Source organism: Muscardinus avellanarius, assembly GCF_963383645.1.
Source record: "Muscardinus avellanarius genome assembly, chromosome: 9".
Lineage (NCBI taxonomy): Eukaryota > Metazoa > Chordata > Mammalia > Rodentia > Gliridae > Muscardinus > Muscardinus avellanarius.
The window spans coordinates 88,255,906-88,272,855 of record NC_137795.1 but is presented as its reverse complement, the minus strand read 5'-3'; the positions used below and the strand labels follow the sequence as shown (position 1 = coordinate 88,272,855).

The window sequence follows — 16,950 nt, the reverse complement described above, 5'->3', positions numbered from 1 at the left end:
TGCCAGATCCCTTAGGCCTGGCCTTGTCCCTCCCCGGCCCAGTGCTCCTCTGGTATCTCAGTACTGGCCAGAGATGAATCCAGGGTCAGGAGGAATCCAGGAGGGAGGGTTTGCTTGTTTACAGCTGTATTACCAGCAGGGGGCTGGTGGCCCAGTAGGCCTCCAGATACTTGAGGGGGAAGAAGGGCTGAATGAGGGGGAAGTGGGGAAAGAGCTGTATCTGGAGTCCAGGTCCATCCCCTCTGCTGTGGCTGAGGACCACAGCCATTGGCTGCAGTCAGACCCCAGCCCCGAGCAGGGGTGGGGTGGCTGGGGGGTAGAGATGTGTGCTGGGCAGGAAGGAGCTGGCAAGAGAGCCGTCCTCTCTCTCTTTGGGCAGAACACTTTGCATTGGCCCCCACCACCTGCTTCTCTATGGTCAGAAGCCTCTGTCTGGGGCATCTGATCCTGGGAGAGGGAAGAGCAGCCAGGGCTCACGGGGCCTCTCCTCCTTTCAGGACCATCGTGCTCAAAAGGTGCTGAAGAACAGCCTTCCGGCCCAGGGGGCAGGCAGGGCCATGGCAGGGTGTGGCTGCCTGGGGCTGGGCCTGTTCTGCTGGGTTCTACTTGCTGTTCCTGTGGGCCCCCAGCCAGCATCCTCCCTCCCAGGTGCCCCTCTTACTACTCTGACTCCCCCACCTCAGAGTGACGCCTCTATGCTTTCTCTCAACCTGGGACTAAACTTCAAATTCCATCTTCGGGGGCCTGCTGCTGTCTGGGGGAATCCCGTCACAGAGACCCAGCCTGTCTCTCCTGGGCCAGGCCAGGAGTCGGGGGAAGAGGGGGCCAGTGGGCTAAGGACTGGCCCCCTTTGGGAATTGCTGGTGGGCTCGCCTGGGCACTCTCTTCCAGAGTGGGGCTCTGCGGAAGGCAGCTCTATGCCCTGGGCCTCCTCCCCTCCTCCTGAGTCGACATCCCCCTTCTCTGGGCCCACTGGCCGGCCCACCGCCCCCTATCAGCCCAGGATGCACACTGTGGCCTGGGCCACAGCCCCTCCATCCAGTGTCCCACGGCCTCACCAGAGTGAGCTGGAGCTGAAGTTTGATGTGGCGCTGAGAGCCGGGGCAGCCCCCACGCTTGGCCATCGAACCCTGCCTCTGCTGCCCAGTCTCCGGGCCAGCCTGGCAGAGATTGCTGGGCGCCTGGGCCCCTTTGGTAAGTACCCATCACGTCGGAGGAGCACCCCTGCTGGGCCCTCCCTGCCAGGCTGGGGTGGTTTCAGCTCGGACTCCTATGCAGGGTTCTTTGGTACCACTCTGTCTCCGCTCCGGAACTTCTCAGGCCCGAGCCCCCCAGGGGCAGCAACATCCCCAAGCTCTGCCCCGCGAGTGTCAGATTCTCCAGGTGAGTGTTCATGTCACTGTAACAAACATTTGTGGGGCCTTCTGCATGCCAGGCCCCGTGTTAGGGGCCTGAGCAACACCTCCCCTTTTTGGCCCAGGGAGGCCTGCATTGATCTCTTCTCCCAGGCCCTGGGACGAGGACCGCTGCTCCATGGGACAGTGTTGTCTTTGCCATGTTGACGCTGGTGTCATGCTGGTAGCTTAGGTGAAGGTGTCCCAGAGCTTAGCATGTGACTACGGTTCCAGGGACAGTGACTTCCTTATGGCAAGCTCTGGGGAAGGACAGGACTTTTTCAGAAGCCCCAGAGGTCTCAGCCTGCTGGGACCATGGCCCCGTGCTCCCATTGCAGGGTTCTTTGGCAGCACTCTGTCCCCGGCCCCGACCCTCTTGGACAGGAAGTTCGCAAGCCCAAGCCCGCTGGACCCAGCTGCTTCTCTAAGCTCTGCCTCAATGGAGACAACACCGATGCAACATGGTAAGTATACAATTCCCTTGAACTTGACAGTGACTTATCAGGTCCCCCTACACATAGTCACTCATCAGTGCTTGAGAACTTTGAATCCTTTATCCGTCATCACTGTGCTCTTCATCTTGACGCTATGGAGAAATATATACCAATGGCCTGAGATCAAGTGTTGTAAGGGAAGGTTCCACATGGAGTTAATAACAGTCGTCTGGGCCAGCCATGGTAGCGCGTGCCGGTAAGGGAGGCTGAGATGGGAGGATTGAGGGTTTACAGCCAGCCTCAACAAGTAGTGAGACTCTCATCAATCTAGTGAGACCTTGTTTAAAAACAACAACAAAAAAATTGGACTGAAAGGTGTAGCTTGAAGGATGAATGCCCCTGGTTCAATCCCCAGTAACACACACACACACACACACACATACACACACACACACACACACACACACACACACACACACACACACACAGTAAGGCCTGTGAGAGGCTTGCAGTCACAGGCAGAGCACTATGGAGAAAGGTGGATTGGGCCAACTGCACAGGAGCTCGGTCATGATTTCCACAGCGTGGCCACCCACCCACCCTCTACCTGGGCGGCCTGGCCTGCCTCCCCAGCAACACCCCACCCTGGCCTGGGTCTCACTCCTCTGCATTCTGATACGACATGACATGCTGTCAGATAGGGGCAGAGCTGGGCCCCTCACTGGGAAGATGTTGAAGAAGAGGCCATGAGCAGACAGATGCCGCCTTTGTTCAAGGGAGCCTTTCAGAACATGCAGCTAGACAGGCGGGGGGTGCAGGGGGGAGACCACAGGCATCCTGACACCTGGCTTCCAGTACCTTCACTTGCTTACTAGCTGGGTAAACTTGGGCACGTTATTTATCCTCTCTAGCCTAAGTTTTCTCATATATCCAGGGCTTAATAATAATACCCATAGTCTGATATGGTGGTACACACCTGTAATCCCAATACTTGAGAGACTAAGACAGGAAAATTGCAGGTTCAAGGCCAGTCTCAGAAACTTAGCGAGGCTCTCCACAACTTTTTTTTTTTTTTTGGCAGTACTGGGGATAGAATCCAGGGGCGTTCTACCTCTGAGCTACAACCACCTAGCCCTATTTTTTATTCTTTTATTCTTTATTTTGAAACAGGGTCTCACTGAGTTGCAAAGGGTCTCATTAAGTAGCTGAGGCTAGCTGAGAACCTAGATCCTCCTGTCTTAGCCTCCCATATTGGGATTATAAGCATGCACCTCCCAAATTGGGATTACAAGCATGCGCCACCACGCCTGGCTGGCCCTCCACAACTTAATGAGATCCTGTTTCAAAATAAAATAGAAGCTGGGCATGGTGGCGCACGCTTGTAATCCCCGCGCTTGGGAGGCTGAGACAGGAGGATCTCACAGGTTCAAAGCCAGCCTAACCTACTTAGTGAGGCTCTCCGTAACTTGGTGAGACCCTGTTTCCAAATAAAATGTAAAATAGGTCTGGGATTATAGCCCAGAGGTAGAAAGCCCCTGGGTTCTACCCCCAGTACCACCAAAAAACAAAACAAAACAAAAACAAAATAAAATAGAGCTGGAAGTATAGCTCAAAAATAGAATGTCCCTGAGTTCAATCCCTAGTACTAGAAATAAACAAAAAATAATAATACTCATTTTGCCTGCTCTAAAGCTTTCAGATAATGATGCTGGGCAGGAAGTAGAAGCACATTAAATAGTAACTATTAACATTGCTCCTTTCCCTGGCTGCACCCTAAACACACTTCCAGAGCCTGCCTTGTTGGCATCCCAGCCCTGACCCCAGACAATTATGGGACCACAGGTAAACCATGTGGCGGACGGCACAGGTGTTCTGGGAGAAGTTCTGGCAGACGAGGTCATGGAAGACCCAGGGAAGGACTTCCAGGCCCAGCTCTGCCCTGCAAAGGGTTTACTGTGCCTGTGGAACCCCTCAGCCACCCCATTCTAGGCTGAGCCAAGGACATCCCTGGGCCTTCAGTTTCTTCCAGCCCCAGGCTTGACATGACACCTGACTTTCTGGCTCCTTCCAGGCACTGGCATGGCCCTTCCTCAGTGGTGGGTAAGGGGCCAGCCACCCCCGTCTGGCCAGGATCTGCTGTGGGTGGGGGGCAGCTCTGTGCCTCAGGGGAGGGATGCTGGCTGGCAGTCTGTCAGCCTGGGTGACAGCGCCAGCCAGGCAGGTTTAATGAGTCTGGACAGTGTCAGAGGCAGCCTCGCTTGGCGGGCTGGCAGCCCCCCTCCCCCACCAGTGGCTGCAGGGACCCGGCCTCTTCCTGGATGCCCCTCTTGGGTAAACAGGCCTCCTAAAGGAAAGACCATGGGCTTGCTGAACAGTCAGGGAACAAAAAGAGTCTCTCTGTGTCAATTCTAGGGTCATTCCCACCTAGGTGCCCTTAACCGTGGACCTTGGACTCTTGGACTTCCTTGTATTGAGTTCTCTTCACCTTGGACAGGGCTGGTGTTTAACTAGTACGACCTTAACGGTCTATGGGTCCTGCCTGACATATCAAAGGACTTGTAGACCAGTTGCTGAGCACCCTCTGCCTTCAGTCCCCTGAGCTTCTTCCTTACCCTGGCAGGTCTCTGTCTGACTGGCCAGACCTTTTGGCATTCACTTGTTTGTTTGTTTGTTTGCTTGCTTGCTTGCTTGTTTGTGGAACTGGGGGTTGGATCTAAGGGTATTCTACCTCTGAGCTACATCCCCAGCCCCCACCTTTTTTGTGGTACTGGGCTATAGTCCCAGACCTATTTCATATTTTATTTGGAAATAGGGTCTCACTAAGGTGCTGAGAGCCTCACTAAGTAGCTGAGGCTGGCTTTGAACCTGTGTGATCCTCCTGCCTCGGCCTTCCAAGTACTGGGATTGCAAGTGTGAGCTACCATGCCCAGGTCCCCAGCCCTATTTTTAAATTTTATTATTTATTTATTTGTTGGAACTGGAGATTGAACCCTGGGGCTTTCTACCTCTGAGCTACACACCCAGCCCTATTTTTTTAAAAAATTCTTTATTCTGAAGCAGGGTCTCACAAAGTTGTAGAGAGCCTCACTAAGAAGCTGAGGCTAGCTGCAAACCTTTAATCATTCTGTCTCAGCCTCCCAAGTACTGGGATTACAAGCATGCCCTACCATACCTGGCTCTTTAATTTCTATTTTGGAACAGAGTCTCACTATGTTGATGAGAATCTTTTTTTTTTTTTTTTTTTGTGGGCCTAGGGATGGAACCCAGGGGCATTCAACCTCTGAGCTACACCCCCTGCCCTATTTTTAATTCTTTATTTTGAAACAGGGTCTCATTAAATTGCAGAGGGCCTCACTAAGTAGCTGAGGCTGTCTGTGAATCATGATCCTCCAGTCTCAGCCTCCCAAATGCTGGGATTACAAGCGTGCGCCACCATGCCCTGCTCACTGTTGATGAGAATCTTAACTGTTTGCTGAAGCTGTCCTCAACCCTTCGATCCTCATATCTAAGCCTCCCAAGTACTGGGATTACAGGCGTGCACCACCACATCCGCCTCAGTTGTTAATTATTTTGAATGTCACTGCTACAAAGAGTAACAGTCCTCCATGATCCTGGAGGTGGGGGTGGGGAGAGGGATGGGGCCAGACCAATAAACAGGCTGTAGCTTCCATCAGTGGAGACAAGATTCTCTAGCCCTTTGATCTGGGCAGCTGCTGGATAAACAAGCCTGACTCTTCCCTGAACGATCTGCCCTACACCCAGCCCGCCCCAGCCAGACTCCTATCTTCTCCTTAACCCTTGAGGTCAGGAGGGGCCCCAGGGCCAGAGTTGGGTCTTCCTGGAGGGGAGCCCTGCTCAGGAGAGGGATCCTGGGAAGGGAGGAATCAGAAGGTAACTATCTTTTGGGGGAAACTGAAGGCTCTTTCTGGAGAAGCTACAAATGGGGAGACAGGAGGTCAACTGAACCCTTCAAAGGCAGAAGCCAGCTTCCTCCTACCTGTTCCCACTCTCACCTGGCTGGTGCAGGGCTCACCAGGCAGAGTGTGAACCCTGGGAATACTGCTCCTAATTCAGAACTCCCTCTCTGACACTTGAGTTGTTCCCATGCTTTGCCTATTTTCTGGCCTTTTTTCCTTTCCTGGATTGCTACGAATGTTAAAGTTTTCTCTAAATGCCATAGTGCGATAGTGCAGAGGAGAGAGCTGAGGTTTCTCATGGCCCCCAGGTAAGAGGTGAAGATGGGAGAGGGTGAAGTGGAGCCGACCTCTGAGAGCTGTACCATCTGTCCCTTGAGCACGGGGCAGTGGTGAGGGGTGACAGGTTGGGACAGAGTGTGGGCTCCTGGGCAAAACTATGTGCCTCTCAGCAGAGCCCACATGGGAGAAAGAAAAAGCGAGCTAACTCGATCACTTTGCCCCAACCAGGGCACCAGAGGGGACCAGAAATGAGGGGTGATGGAGTGTGTCTATTTAATCCTGCCAGACTGACTCCCTCCCCCATCAGCAAACTATCTGTTCCCAGCTAGATGGCTTCTCATGTAACTGATGGCTGCTGTTTTTATGTGCGTTCTGGGATGTTGAGCCATTGACATGGTGGTCGTCCACAGAGTTCATAAACTGAGATGATATGTTGATATTCACTCCTTTGACTGATTGTTGTCTTTATAAGAAAATGTAGGGGCTTAACCCAGACAACAGTTTTTGTTTTGTCTTTTTTTTTCTTTTGTACTGAGGCTGAAACACAGAGGCATTCTATCTCTGAGCTATACCACCTAGCCCTTTTTTTTCTTTTTTTCAGTACTGGGGATGGGACCTAGGGTATTTTATCACTGAGCTATAATCCAGCCCTATTTTATTTTTTATTTTGAAACAAGGTCTCACTAAGTTGCAGAAGGCATCATTAAGTAGCTGAGGCTGTCTGTGAACCACAATTCTCCACTCTCAGCCTCCCAAATGCAGGGAATACAAGTGTGCGCAACCACACTCAACACCCCTAGCCCTTTTAAAAATATTTTTTTTTGTGGAGCTGGGCGTGGTGGTGCACGCTTGTAATCCCAGTACTTGGGAGACTGAGATAGGAGGTTCATGCAGGTTCGAAGCCAGCCTCAACTACTTAGTGAGGCTCTCAGCAAATTAATGAGACCCTGTTTCCAAATAAAATATAAAATAGGTCTGGGAGTGTAGTCCAGAGGTAGAAGGCCCCTGGATTTCATCCCCAGCACTATACACACACATACACAATACCACACACACACACACACACACACACACACACTGTATATATATGTATATATGTGTATATACATATATATTTATGTGTGTGTATATACATATATATATATATATATATATATATATATATATATATTTAAATAGGGTCTCCCTAGGTTGCCGAGAGTCTCACTTCAGTAAGTTGCTGAGGTTGGCCATGAACCTGCAATCCTCTGGTTTCAGCCTTCCAAGAACCAGGATCTCCAGATGTGTGCCACCACACCCAGCCAGCTAGTTAGTTAAATCCAGAACTACTTTGAAGCCAGCTATGGTGGCACACGCTTGTAATCCCCGTACTTGGGAGGCTGAGACAGGAGGATCATGCAAGTTTGAAGCCAGCCTCAGCTACTTAGTGAGACCGTTTCCAAATAAAATATAAAATAGGTCTGGGAGTGTAGCCTGGAGGTAAAAAGCCCCTGGGTTCCATCCCCAGTACCAAAATAAAATAAAGAATAAAAGATAGGGCTGGGAGTGTAGTTCAGAGATAGAATGCCTTTGGGTTCAATTCCCAGTACTGCACAAACAAACAAACACTGAGACAAGAAGTGGTCACACTCACACAAACTGATGATTGATCAGTGACGAACACTCATCAATGATAATGATACCAACTCCACTCATATATTAATAAATATTTCACCAGGTACTCCAAAGAGTTTTATGTATCTCATTTGTCATCATAACTGTCCTGTAGACACTTGCACTCATTTCAGGTATGTGGGAGAATGGGAACCAGGGAGCTGGATGTGGTGGTGCACCCTTGTAATCCCAGCATTCTGGAGGCTGAGACAGGAGGATCGCGGTTCATGGACAGTCTCAGCTACTTAGTGATGCCTTCTGCAACTTAGTGAGATCTTGTTTAAAAAAAAAATAGGAGGAAGAGCAGCTCAGAGGTAAAATGCCCCTGGGTTCCATCTCCAGTACCACATACACACACACACACACACACACACACACACACACACACACACACACACAATGGGAACCAGGGTATATGATGCTAATGTGCTGTGTGTACTTAATTTTCTGACTGCATCATCCTCTCCTCTCTCTCCAGAGCTGCCTAGCCCCTCATTCCTTTTATTTATTTTCATAACTTAGCGCACAAGAGTATGTGTGTATGTGTGTGTGTTTTATTGAGCTGGGTATAGTGGCGCACGCTTGCAATCCCAGTACTTGGGAGGTTGAGACAGGGATCATAGGTTTGCAGCCAGCCTTGGCTACTTAGTGAGGCCCTCCGTAACTTAGTGAGATCTTGTTTCAAAATAAAGAGTTAAAAATAGGGCTGGGGATGTAGCTCAGAGATAGAATGTCCCTGGATTCAACCCCCAGTACCACAAAACAAACAAACAAACAAACAGAATTGAATCCAAGAGTAGTCTACTTCTGAGCTATATCTTTAGCTCTGTTTTTTAAAAATACCTTTTATTTTGAAACAGGACACATCACTAAGCTGTAGAGGGCCTCGATAAAGTTGCTGAGGCTGGCTGCAAACCTGTGATCCTCTGTCTCAGCCTCCCAAGTACTGGAATTACAGGTGTGTGCCACCACGCCTGGCTTTTTATAACTTCTGTGCTTTGCCCATCCCCAGACACTGCCTGTGTGTGAGAGTACTCCCAGGGTCTTCCTGTGTGGTCCCCCTTGGGGCTCAGAGGCTACCCTTGAACTTCCAGAAAGAAACAGTCAGGGAGCTCATAGTGGGATAAGATGCCATCGGAGTAAGCGGAGTAAGCGAGCGCCTCAGTTGCTCGGAGTTAGATCACTCAGTGTCACCTTTTATAAAATGGGGGTGGAGGGGACCAAAGGGGCATCAACATCCAGAGTCCTGGGCCAGTGGCTTTGTGGTGAGCCAGGATGGGGAGGCTGAGGATTGGGGGATACCCAGCAGGAAGGGCAGTGAGTAAAAGTGTTTCCCCAGAGCACTGGGGAGAGTGCAGCCTTCTCCCTTGGTGTGTGTGTGTGTGTGTGTGTGTGTGTGTGTGTGTGTGTGTGTGTTCCTTGACACAGGGACAAGGGGGAGCAGTTTGAAAAGGGCAAGCAAGGGAGGAACCAAGATAGGATTTGAAGCCAGGAGTGCAGAACGGGAGATACACAGACTGGTAACATCAAGAGGTTTGAGAATGCAGAGGGCTCAGGCTGCTGCTCAGACCTGAATTCTGGTTGCACTCTGCCAACCTATGACCTTGCCCTCTCTGCAGAGCCTCAGTATCCTCATCTGGCAAATAAGAGGATTCATTTATTCAATGAATATCTGCCCCTTGCCCGCTATGTGCCCCAAACCATTGAGGCATGGAGACTCACGTGTGAGCAAAAGGAAGAAAAATCCTGGTTCTCATAAAACTGCCTTTGTGCTGGGGGGATTGGACCGGAGGGCTGTCCACAGTTCCTTCTAGTTGTAGTAAAGTTCTGTGACTTCTCTGAAACATCCTTTCAGTAGAATCGCATATTGATGGAGGGAAACAAACAGGTGGAGAGGAGAAAGGTGGAGCACTGACGCTCCCACCTGAAGGGCTGGGATAGAGGAGGGAAAGGTAAGACGCCAAGAGGTCCATGAGTCCCCTTCGCAGGACAAGTACCTCCTGGCTGCTTTGATGGACTCTTGGACTGGTATTCAGGCTAGTAGCTGGGAGCTGGGGGTGGGGCTGTACTATTGCTTCAGCCAGATGTTCTTTGCCCACAGACCCCACCTCTGGCCCAGAGGACCCCTTACCTGCCAGCCTTGGGAGTCCTTCAGTGCAGCCAGCGTGTGGGCCTGAGTCCTGCAACGTGGGAGACTTCCCGGAAGGCGAGGGGCAGCCTCCTGCCTCCCAGCTGCCCCTCTTCTTCCTGACCCTGGAGGCCGACTGGACAGAGGCCAAGGCTCGCTGGGGGCTGGCCTGGGAGGCCCATGTGTACGGGGCAGGAGCACTTTTCGGCCTGGTGGCCCTGTTGGCACTACTGGCTCTGGCTCTCTTGCCCTGGCGCTGCCCACCTGGCGCCCCCTGCCTGGCGCTGCTTGACCTGCTACTGCTCTCGGCGGGGACCACGCGGGCCTTCCCACTCTTCTACGACGCCTATGGGCACCGCGACCGGCTGCCAGCGCTCGCCTGGCTGCTGCTGCAGGACCTCCCGCTGCCCTGCCTGGCCGCGGGCTTGGGGCTGGCCTGCCTGCTGTTGGCCCGGCCGCGCCCGCCGCGGTGCCCCGCGGGCCTGGCAGCGCTGCTGCTCCTGGGGCTGGGCTTGGCAGCCGCCGCCGCCCTGGGGAGCGCGGTGCACCACCCGCTGCGGCCCCTGCGGCTAGCCTCGCGCGGGCTGCACGCCTTCCTCGCTGCGCTCCTTTCGGGGCTCCTGCTGGCTCTCTCCTGCTGGGGCGGCCGGCGGCGGCGGCCCGGGGCGCCGCTGGGAGGGTCTAGCTTCAAGGGCTCCACCCCCGTCCCGCAGGCGCGCAGCCCTTTCGCGCCGCGGGAATCCTGGCGGCGCGCGGCGCGCACTGCCCCAGTGGCCGGCACCTTCGGGCTGCTGAGCGGAGCCCTGCAGGGCTACGAGGTGCTGCACGCGCTGGGCTACGGCGGCCAGCCGGGTCTGGAGGGGCCCTGGCCCTGGTGGGCCTTCCAGCTAGGCCTGCGCCTGGGCGAGGTGGGCGTTGCGCTGCCGCTGGCGCTGCTGGGCCTCTACCCTGCCCTCTGCAGCCCCCGAGTGCCGCCGCGCTGCTGGGCCAAGCTCTTCCGCTTGTCCCCGGGCCACGCGGCTCCACTCCTGCCGGGCGGCTGGGTCACCGGGCCGCGGGACAAGGAGCCCTTGGGTAACGCCATCACGCGCGGCGACGCGGAGCTGCTGCAGCTGTGCGCCCTGGCGGGACCAGGTCCCGACCTCTTACTTCAGGGCGGCGGCTGCCGGGGCTTCAAAGGCGCTGCGGCCAACGCGGCCCAGTCTCCGGCCTCTTCCCCGTGCAGCGACTGCACCGTGGACTTCCGTCCACCCTCTCCCATCAACCTCCGGCGCAGCATCGAGGAGGCCCTCTGCTGCGAAGCGCTGCTGGCGCCCGGTCTCTTCCAGGGCCCTGCCTTTGGGGAAGCCCTGCCTGGGCTCGGCCTCTACCGCACCGCCTCTCTAGGGACCAAGACTGGGTCTGAGCCCAGCGGAGGAAGATCGGCGGAGGACACCAGCTCCCCCGCGCGCCCGGAGCTCCCCTCACCTGGGGCCTGGCCGGCGGGCAGCAGCGTCTCCTCTGGCTCCCTGTGTGGACTCTCGCGGGACAGCTCGTCCATGCTCTTATGTTCCAGCCCGGACAGGCCTCCGCGCTGTCCACTGGTTTGTGTCCTCAGCCCTCCGCGGCCTTCGGGAAGCAGCCCCAGCCTCCCGGCCTCAGGATCCTACCAGGCCCTGTCCTCACCCTCCCGCGACTCCCCAGAGCCTGCCCCGGAGCTGCAGAGTGAGGAGGCCTTGCTGCAGGAGCAATTCCTGGATGCGTGCAGACAGATCGACGAGCTGAGCGTGGGCAGCGACACCATAGACCTGTGAAGAGGCAGCCCTCTTGCTGCCCTGCCCGAGGCCCCTTTCTGGCGCCTGCTCTGCCCAGACCTGCACACTGTAACCCCTCTCCAATCCCGCCTGGCTCAGATACCTCTCCCACTTCCTTCCCCATCTAGGGGTGGGTGGGTCAGCAGTCAGGCTCTGTTGATTGGGACTCAGTGCCACCTTCTTTGGAGCCTTGTACTCTGATGCCCTCAGCTGGAATCTTATGCTGGCCGGGGTCACGCTTCCTTGGCCTTCACCAGCAATAAAGCTCTAAGGTGCTCCCTCCGACCACCACTCCCTATCTGGTGCTGAGTGAGAGGGGCTGTCCTTCGAATCCCTGGGGCCCTGCCTCGGGTCCATTCCCACCTCTGCCATGCCCAGGAAACCTACCCCTGTGGTGAGCGGGATTCCTTGTCCTTCGAAGGACCCTTCCCCACAGAAGGGTCCATGGCCCTTCCAGGAGACCTTATGGCACTGGGTGGAAAATGAACGTGTCCAGAGTTAATTTATCAATAAAATATTTTCAGAGGAGAAAGGTCTGACCTTCTCAGAAACGCTTAGATGGGAGGACAGAAGCAGTTGTTTCACCAGAAGTGGAAGTGAGTCTGCTTCAGGCTCCAGGGACCTTCACCTAAAACCACGGAGTCTTTTCCTTAACTGGGATGAGCGAGGGCCCTGGAAACAGCCCCTGGAAGACCCTTTTGACTCCCTGGGAACTGGCTTTTCCTAGAGATGAAACATGGTCCCAAGAGGTGGGGTAAAAAAAAACCTTCAACCCTTAATGGAAATGCCCGGGTTCCTGGAAGGCTGGCTTCAGCCTAGTTAGTGGTAAAGTCTTTCACAAAAGAATAGATACACATATAAAAGGGTCTCCTTGAGCTGGAATCTCCAGCAATCTCCCTGACGTATTTCCACAGCCTGGAATTCAGAAAGAGGAAACTGCCTCCTCCTTCTTCTTCTTCTTCTTCTTCTTCTTCTTCTTCTTCTTCTTCTTCTTCTTCTTCTTCTTCTTCTTCTTTTTTTGGTGATACTGGGGGTAGAACCCAGAGGCTTTCTCCAGGCTATAATCCCAGCCTTATTTCATATTTTATTTGGAAACAGGGTCTCACTAAGTTGTTGAGAGCCTCACTAAGTAGCTGAGGTTGGCTTCGAACCTGTGCGATCCTTCTGTCTCAGCCTCCCAAGCGCGGGGATTACAAGCTTGCACCACCACGCCCGGCAACTGCCTTCTTGAGCCACCAACTTGGTCTCTTCCAGGTTGGGCTCACAGCCACACTACCTCCTCCTCTGCAGAATTTTAATCTCCTATAAATTCAGGATCAGCCCCAGCTTACCTCCCAACACAGAACACTCAGTACGGAGACCCCCAGACACATCTGGCTGCCAGGCACTCTGTAACCCCTCCTTGTTTGAAACATTGGACTTGGAGCTCTATGTCATGTGCGTTTGTCATCTGGCTAGGGCGTAGTGGTGTTTAGAGTGGCTCAGAAGCAGGGTCTTGGATTAGGTTTGATAATAAAAATCTGACAGTGTTTTGGCAGACGTCCTTTACATTACATGAAAACCTGCCAGGGCACACATGCTGGGCTCAAAGTGGGAAAACAGGAACCTAAGTGGTTTTCCTTGCAGCTCTGACTAGCAGCAGAGCAGGTGGGGTTTGGAGAAGGGAGGCTGGGAGCCAAGGGAGAAGCAGGCAGGGAAGTGGGGAGGAGCGGGGGCCCTCAGCCAGACCAGATCTGATGCACTAGCGGGAGAATTCAAGAGCAGCTCTCCTTGAAGATGAAGATCTGTCTTGGCCAAGAGGAGCATCCAGGGCCACAGACCTCAAAGGGAGGAGAGGAGGAGCCAGCGATGTCTGGGAGGAGAGAGAGAGTCATGGGGGAGAGGAGAAGTGGGAGGTGGTGGTGCAGGCGAGGCTGAGGGCTGGCCCTGGAGTGGTTCTGACCATATTTCCTACATCACCTGGCTCAGCATGGCTCAGAAATTCTTGCTGCATCGCCACTCTGCCAGGGAACTGCCAGGCTCCTAATTACAGGCATTTCTCACCGGTGTCATAGTGGCTGTAGCAGCCCAGCATCAGCACTGCATTGTGTCATGCAAGAAGTGCTCGCTGCTCTGAGAAATCGCTCCCTTTCTCCCCGACTTTCCCTCCCATCTGCCTCTGCTCACACTCATCTCCTCTTTATTATCCTCCCTCACTCGAGCCCTCCCCAGCTGTGCTCTCACTCACTCTCTCCACTGGGGCCCTTGGGTTCATGCATCCCTCAACAGCGAAGTCCAAGCCTGAGTACCCCCAATCACCTCTCTCTCTCTGTCTCTTGCTCTGTCTCTCGCTCTTTCACACACACACACACACACACACACACACACACACACACACACACAGTCTTTTTATGTCTGGAAATTCTGAATAGGGCTGATGGGTGAGGAAGAGGATGAAGGAATTTAGCTTGGTACTTGAAAAATCCCACAGTTGAATGATTATTCTCAGTACGAATTACCCTAGCCCTCTGAGTCCATAAAGAGGCCAAGGCTTTGGCTGGACAACCCTTCCCTTTGGCCTCAAGTCTTATCCTTTACTCCAAACAAGCTTCTCAGGAGGACTCCAGGTGGATCCTAATACACATACCCTATGGTTCCAAATCTTAGTATTGTGGACTGAGAGACAAACTCACCATTCATTCATTCATTCATTCATTCATTCATCCATCCATTCGTGTGTGCGTGGGGGGGGTACTAAAATGGAACCCAGAAGCACTCTACCTCTGGGCTATACCCCAGACCTATTTTATTTTTTATTTGGAAACAAGGTCTCAGTAAGTTGCAGAGGGCCTCACTGGGTAGCTGAGGCTGGCTGTGATCCTCCTGTCTCAGCCTCCCGCATACTGGGATTTTAAGCATGAACCACCACCCCCGGCTCATTCATTCTTAAAAATATTTATTGAATACTTACAATATGCCAGGTGCTAGGGATAGAGAGGTGAATGGGGAGGACACCAGTCCTGAATTTATGAAGTAGCAGTTCTTTGAGTTAAAAGCAGTCACTAAACAACTAATCACATAAACACTGACCACCGCACACGTCATTGAGTTGTGAGACGTGCAAAGAACAAGAACTATTTGAAAGGTTTGGCTTGCAAGGGGTGTGGAGACAGAGGCCCAGGAGAGGCTGGTTTTACTTCCTTTCTAGGCTCCTGCACGGTGATGGATGAGGGGAGATCAGCAGTTTATTTCCCTTGGAAGTCACACTGCGGGGTTCCATGACTCCCGCTATTTAATAAAGAACACGGCATGTGTCCTGAGTAGATGGATGGGCAAATATTCCTGATTGGGGAACAATTGCCCTCCCCCATTTGAACGCATGGGAGGGGACAGGGCAGGAAACAGGGTGCAAAGCTGCACCTTGTTCTCGGTGAGGGGCACGGAACTCTACACTGTGGGTAGCTGCTGCCCCCTGATGGGCATAGGGACACAGTTTGGTTGTGTTGTTTATGGAAAATTTGGGTCTAGGGTATTTAAAATGACATTTGTAGGGAGTGTTGCCAAGGGATGTCGGAACAACCTTCTCAAGGTTCTTTTCCCCGGACATTCTGCAGCCAGAACTGGAAAGGCCTCCCCCCAGTTAAGGACTGGAAAGGCCTCCCCCCAGTTAAGGACTGGAAAGGCCTCCCCCCAGAAGAACTGGAAAGGCCTCCCCCCAGTTAAGGACTGGAAAGGCCTCCCCCCAGTTAAGGACTGGAAAGGCCTCCCCCCAGTTAAGGACTGGAAAGGCCTCCCCCCAGTTAAGGCTTTGAAGCTTGCAGTTTAGTCTTCAGGGATGAAATTTTGATTCCTTAGGTGGGGAGGGGGAGGGCGAAGGAAAGGAGAGAAAAGGAGAAACGTGGAATCTTGAACCAACTTTGTTCAAACAACCCAACTCATTTCCTTTTCTATTCTTGACGATTTATTCTGGATAGGATTAACCTAGTAGCCTTAACAATCTGTTTTCTATTTTACTGTTTCCTGTCCTGAGTTATGTGCTTAAAAAGAACTGTGGTATGTATTTTAAGCTGGGCGTAGTGGCTCATGCTTGTAATCCTAGTACTTGGGAAGCTGAGACAGGAGGCTCACAGGTCCGCAGCCAGCCTCAGGGAGACCCCGTTTCAAAACAAAGAATAAGCCGGGCGTGGTGGTGCACACTTGTAATCCCCGCGCTTGGGAGGCAGAGACAGGAGGATCGCGCAGGTTCGAAGCCAGCCTCGCGCGCTGGCTAAGGAGACCCTGTTTCCAAATAAAAATGTAAAAATAGGTCTGGGAGAGTAGCCCGGAGGTAGAAGGGCTCCCAGGAACCCCAGTACCACCAAAAAAAAAAAAGAATAAAAAATAGAGTTCGGGGTGTGGGGGTATAGTTCAAAGGTAGGTTCTTGGGTTCAGTCCCCAGTACTACAAAAAAAAAAAAAAAAAAAAGGTATGGTGTGGCTTTTTTTTTTTAAAGCACATATTATATACTCAGAGCTAGAGCTTCATAAATATAATACTTTTTCTCTTTCTTCTTGAGAAGAAAGGGAAACCTACTTTTCACTGTACTTTTTATCTTTTTTGCATCTTCTATCTACCATTCTACTATTTTGTTGTTGTTGTTGGTATTGGGGTGGAACCCAGAGGCTTTCTACCTCTAGGCTATACTCCGAGACCTATTTTATATTTTATTTGGAAACAGGGTCTCACTAAGTTGCTGAGAGCTTCACTAAGTAGCTGAGGCTGGCTTCGAACCTGTGTGATCCTCTTGTCTCAGCCTCCCAAGCGTGGGGATTACAAGCATGCGCCATCACGCCCGGCTCTACTATTACTTATTTATTTTTTGGTGGTACTGGGGCTCCTGGAAACCCTTCTACCTCCGGGCTACACTCCCAGACCTATTTTTTACATTTTTATTTGGAAACAGGGTCTCCTAAGCCAGGGTGCGTGGCTGGCTTCGAACCTGCGCGATCCTCCTGTCTCTGCCTCCCAAGCGTGGGGATTACAAGCGTGCGCCACCACGCCCGGCTCTACTATTATTTAAAAGTAATGATTTAAAATGTGCTTTGAAGTCTGGTGTGGTGGTGCACACCTGTAATCCCAGTACAATGGAAGCTAAGACAAGAAGATCACAGATTCAAAAGCAGCCTCAGCAATTGAAGACTCTCAATAACCTAGCAAGACCCTATTTCAAAATAAAAATTAAAAAAGGGCCAGGCGTGGTGGTACACACTTGTAATCCTAGTACTTAGGGGGCTGAGACAGGAGGATCAGAGGTTCAAAGCCAGCCTCAGCAACTAAGTGAGGCTTTCAGCGACCTAGTTAGACCCTGTTTCCAAATAAGAAATAAAATCAGGC

General features: G+C 52.6%; 1 protein-coding gene across 2 annotated transcripts; it reads left to right on the top strand.

Annotated features, from left to right (window-relative positions):
• Positions 1–557: 557 nt before the first annotated feature.
• On the top strand, positions 558–11,598 carry PRRT4 (proline rich transmembrane protein 4; the record flags this gene model as incomplete). 2 transcript variants are annotated; one of them, XM_080702018.1, is made up of 4 exons in its annotated part: positions 558–1,194; positions 1,279–1,383; positions 1,733–1,858; positions 9,779–11,598. In XM_080702018.1, the coding sequence occupies 4 exons, from the start codon at positions 558–560 to the stop codon at positions 11,596–11,598; spliced, it is 2,688 nt and encodes an 895-aa protein (XP_080558144.1). The 2 variants fall into 2 exon arrangements, with proteins under 2 accessions (XP_080558144.1, XP_080558143.1); XM_080702017.1 differs by having other exon boundaries at positions 9,758–11,598.
• Positions 11,599–16,950: the final 5,352 nt, after the last annotated feature.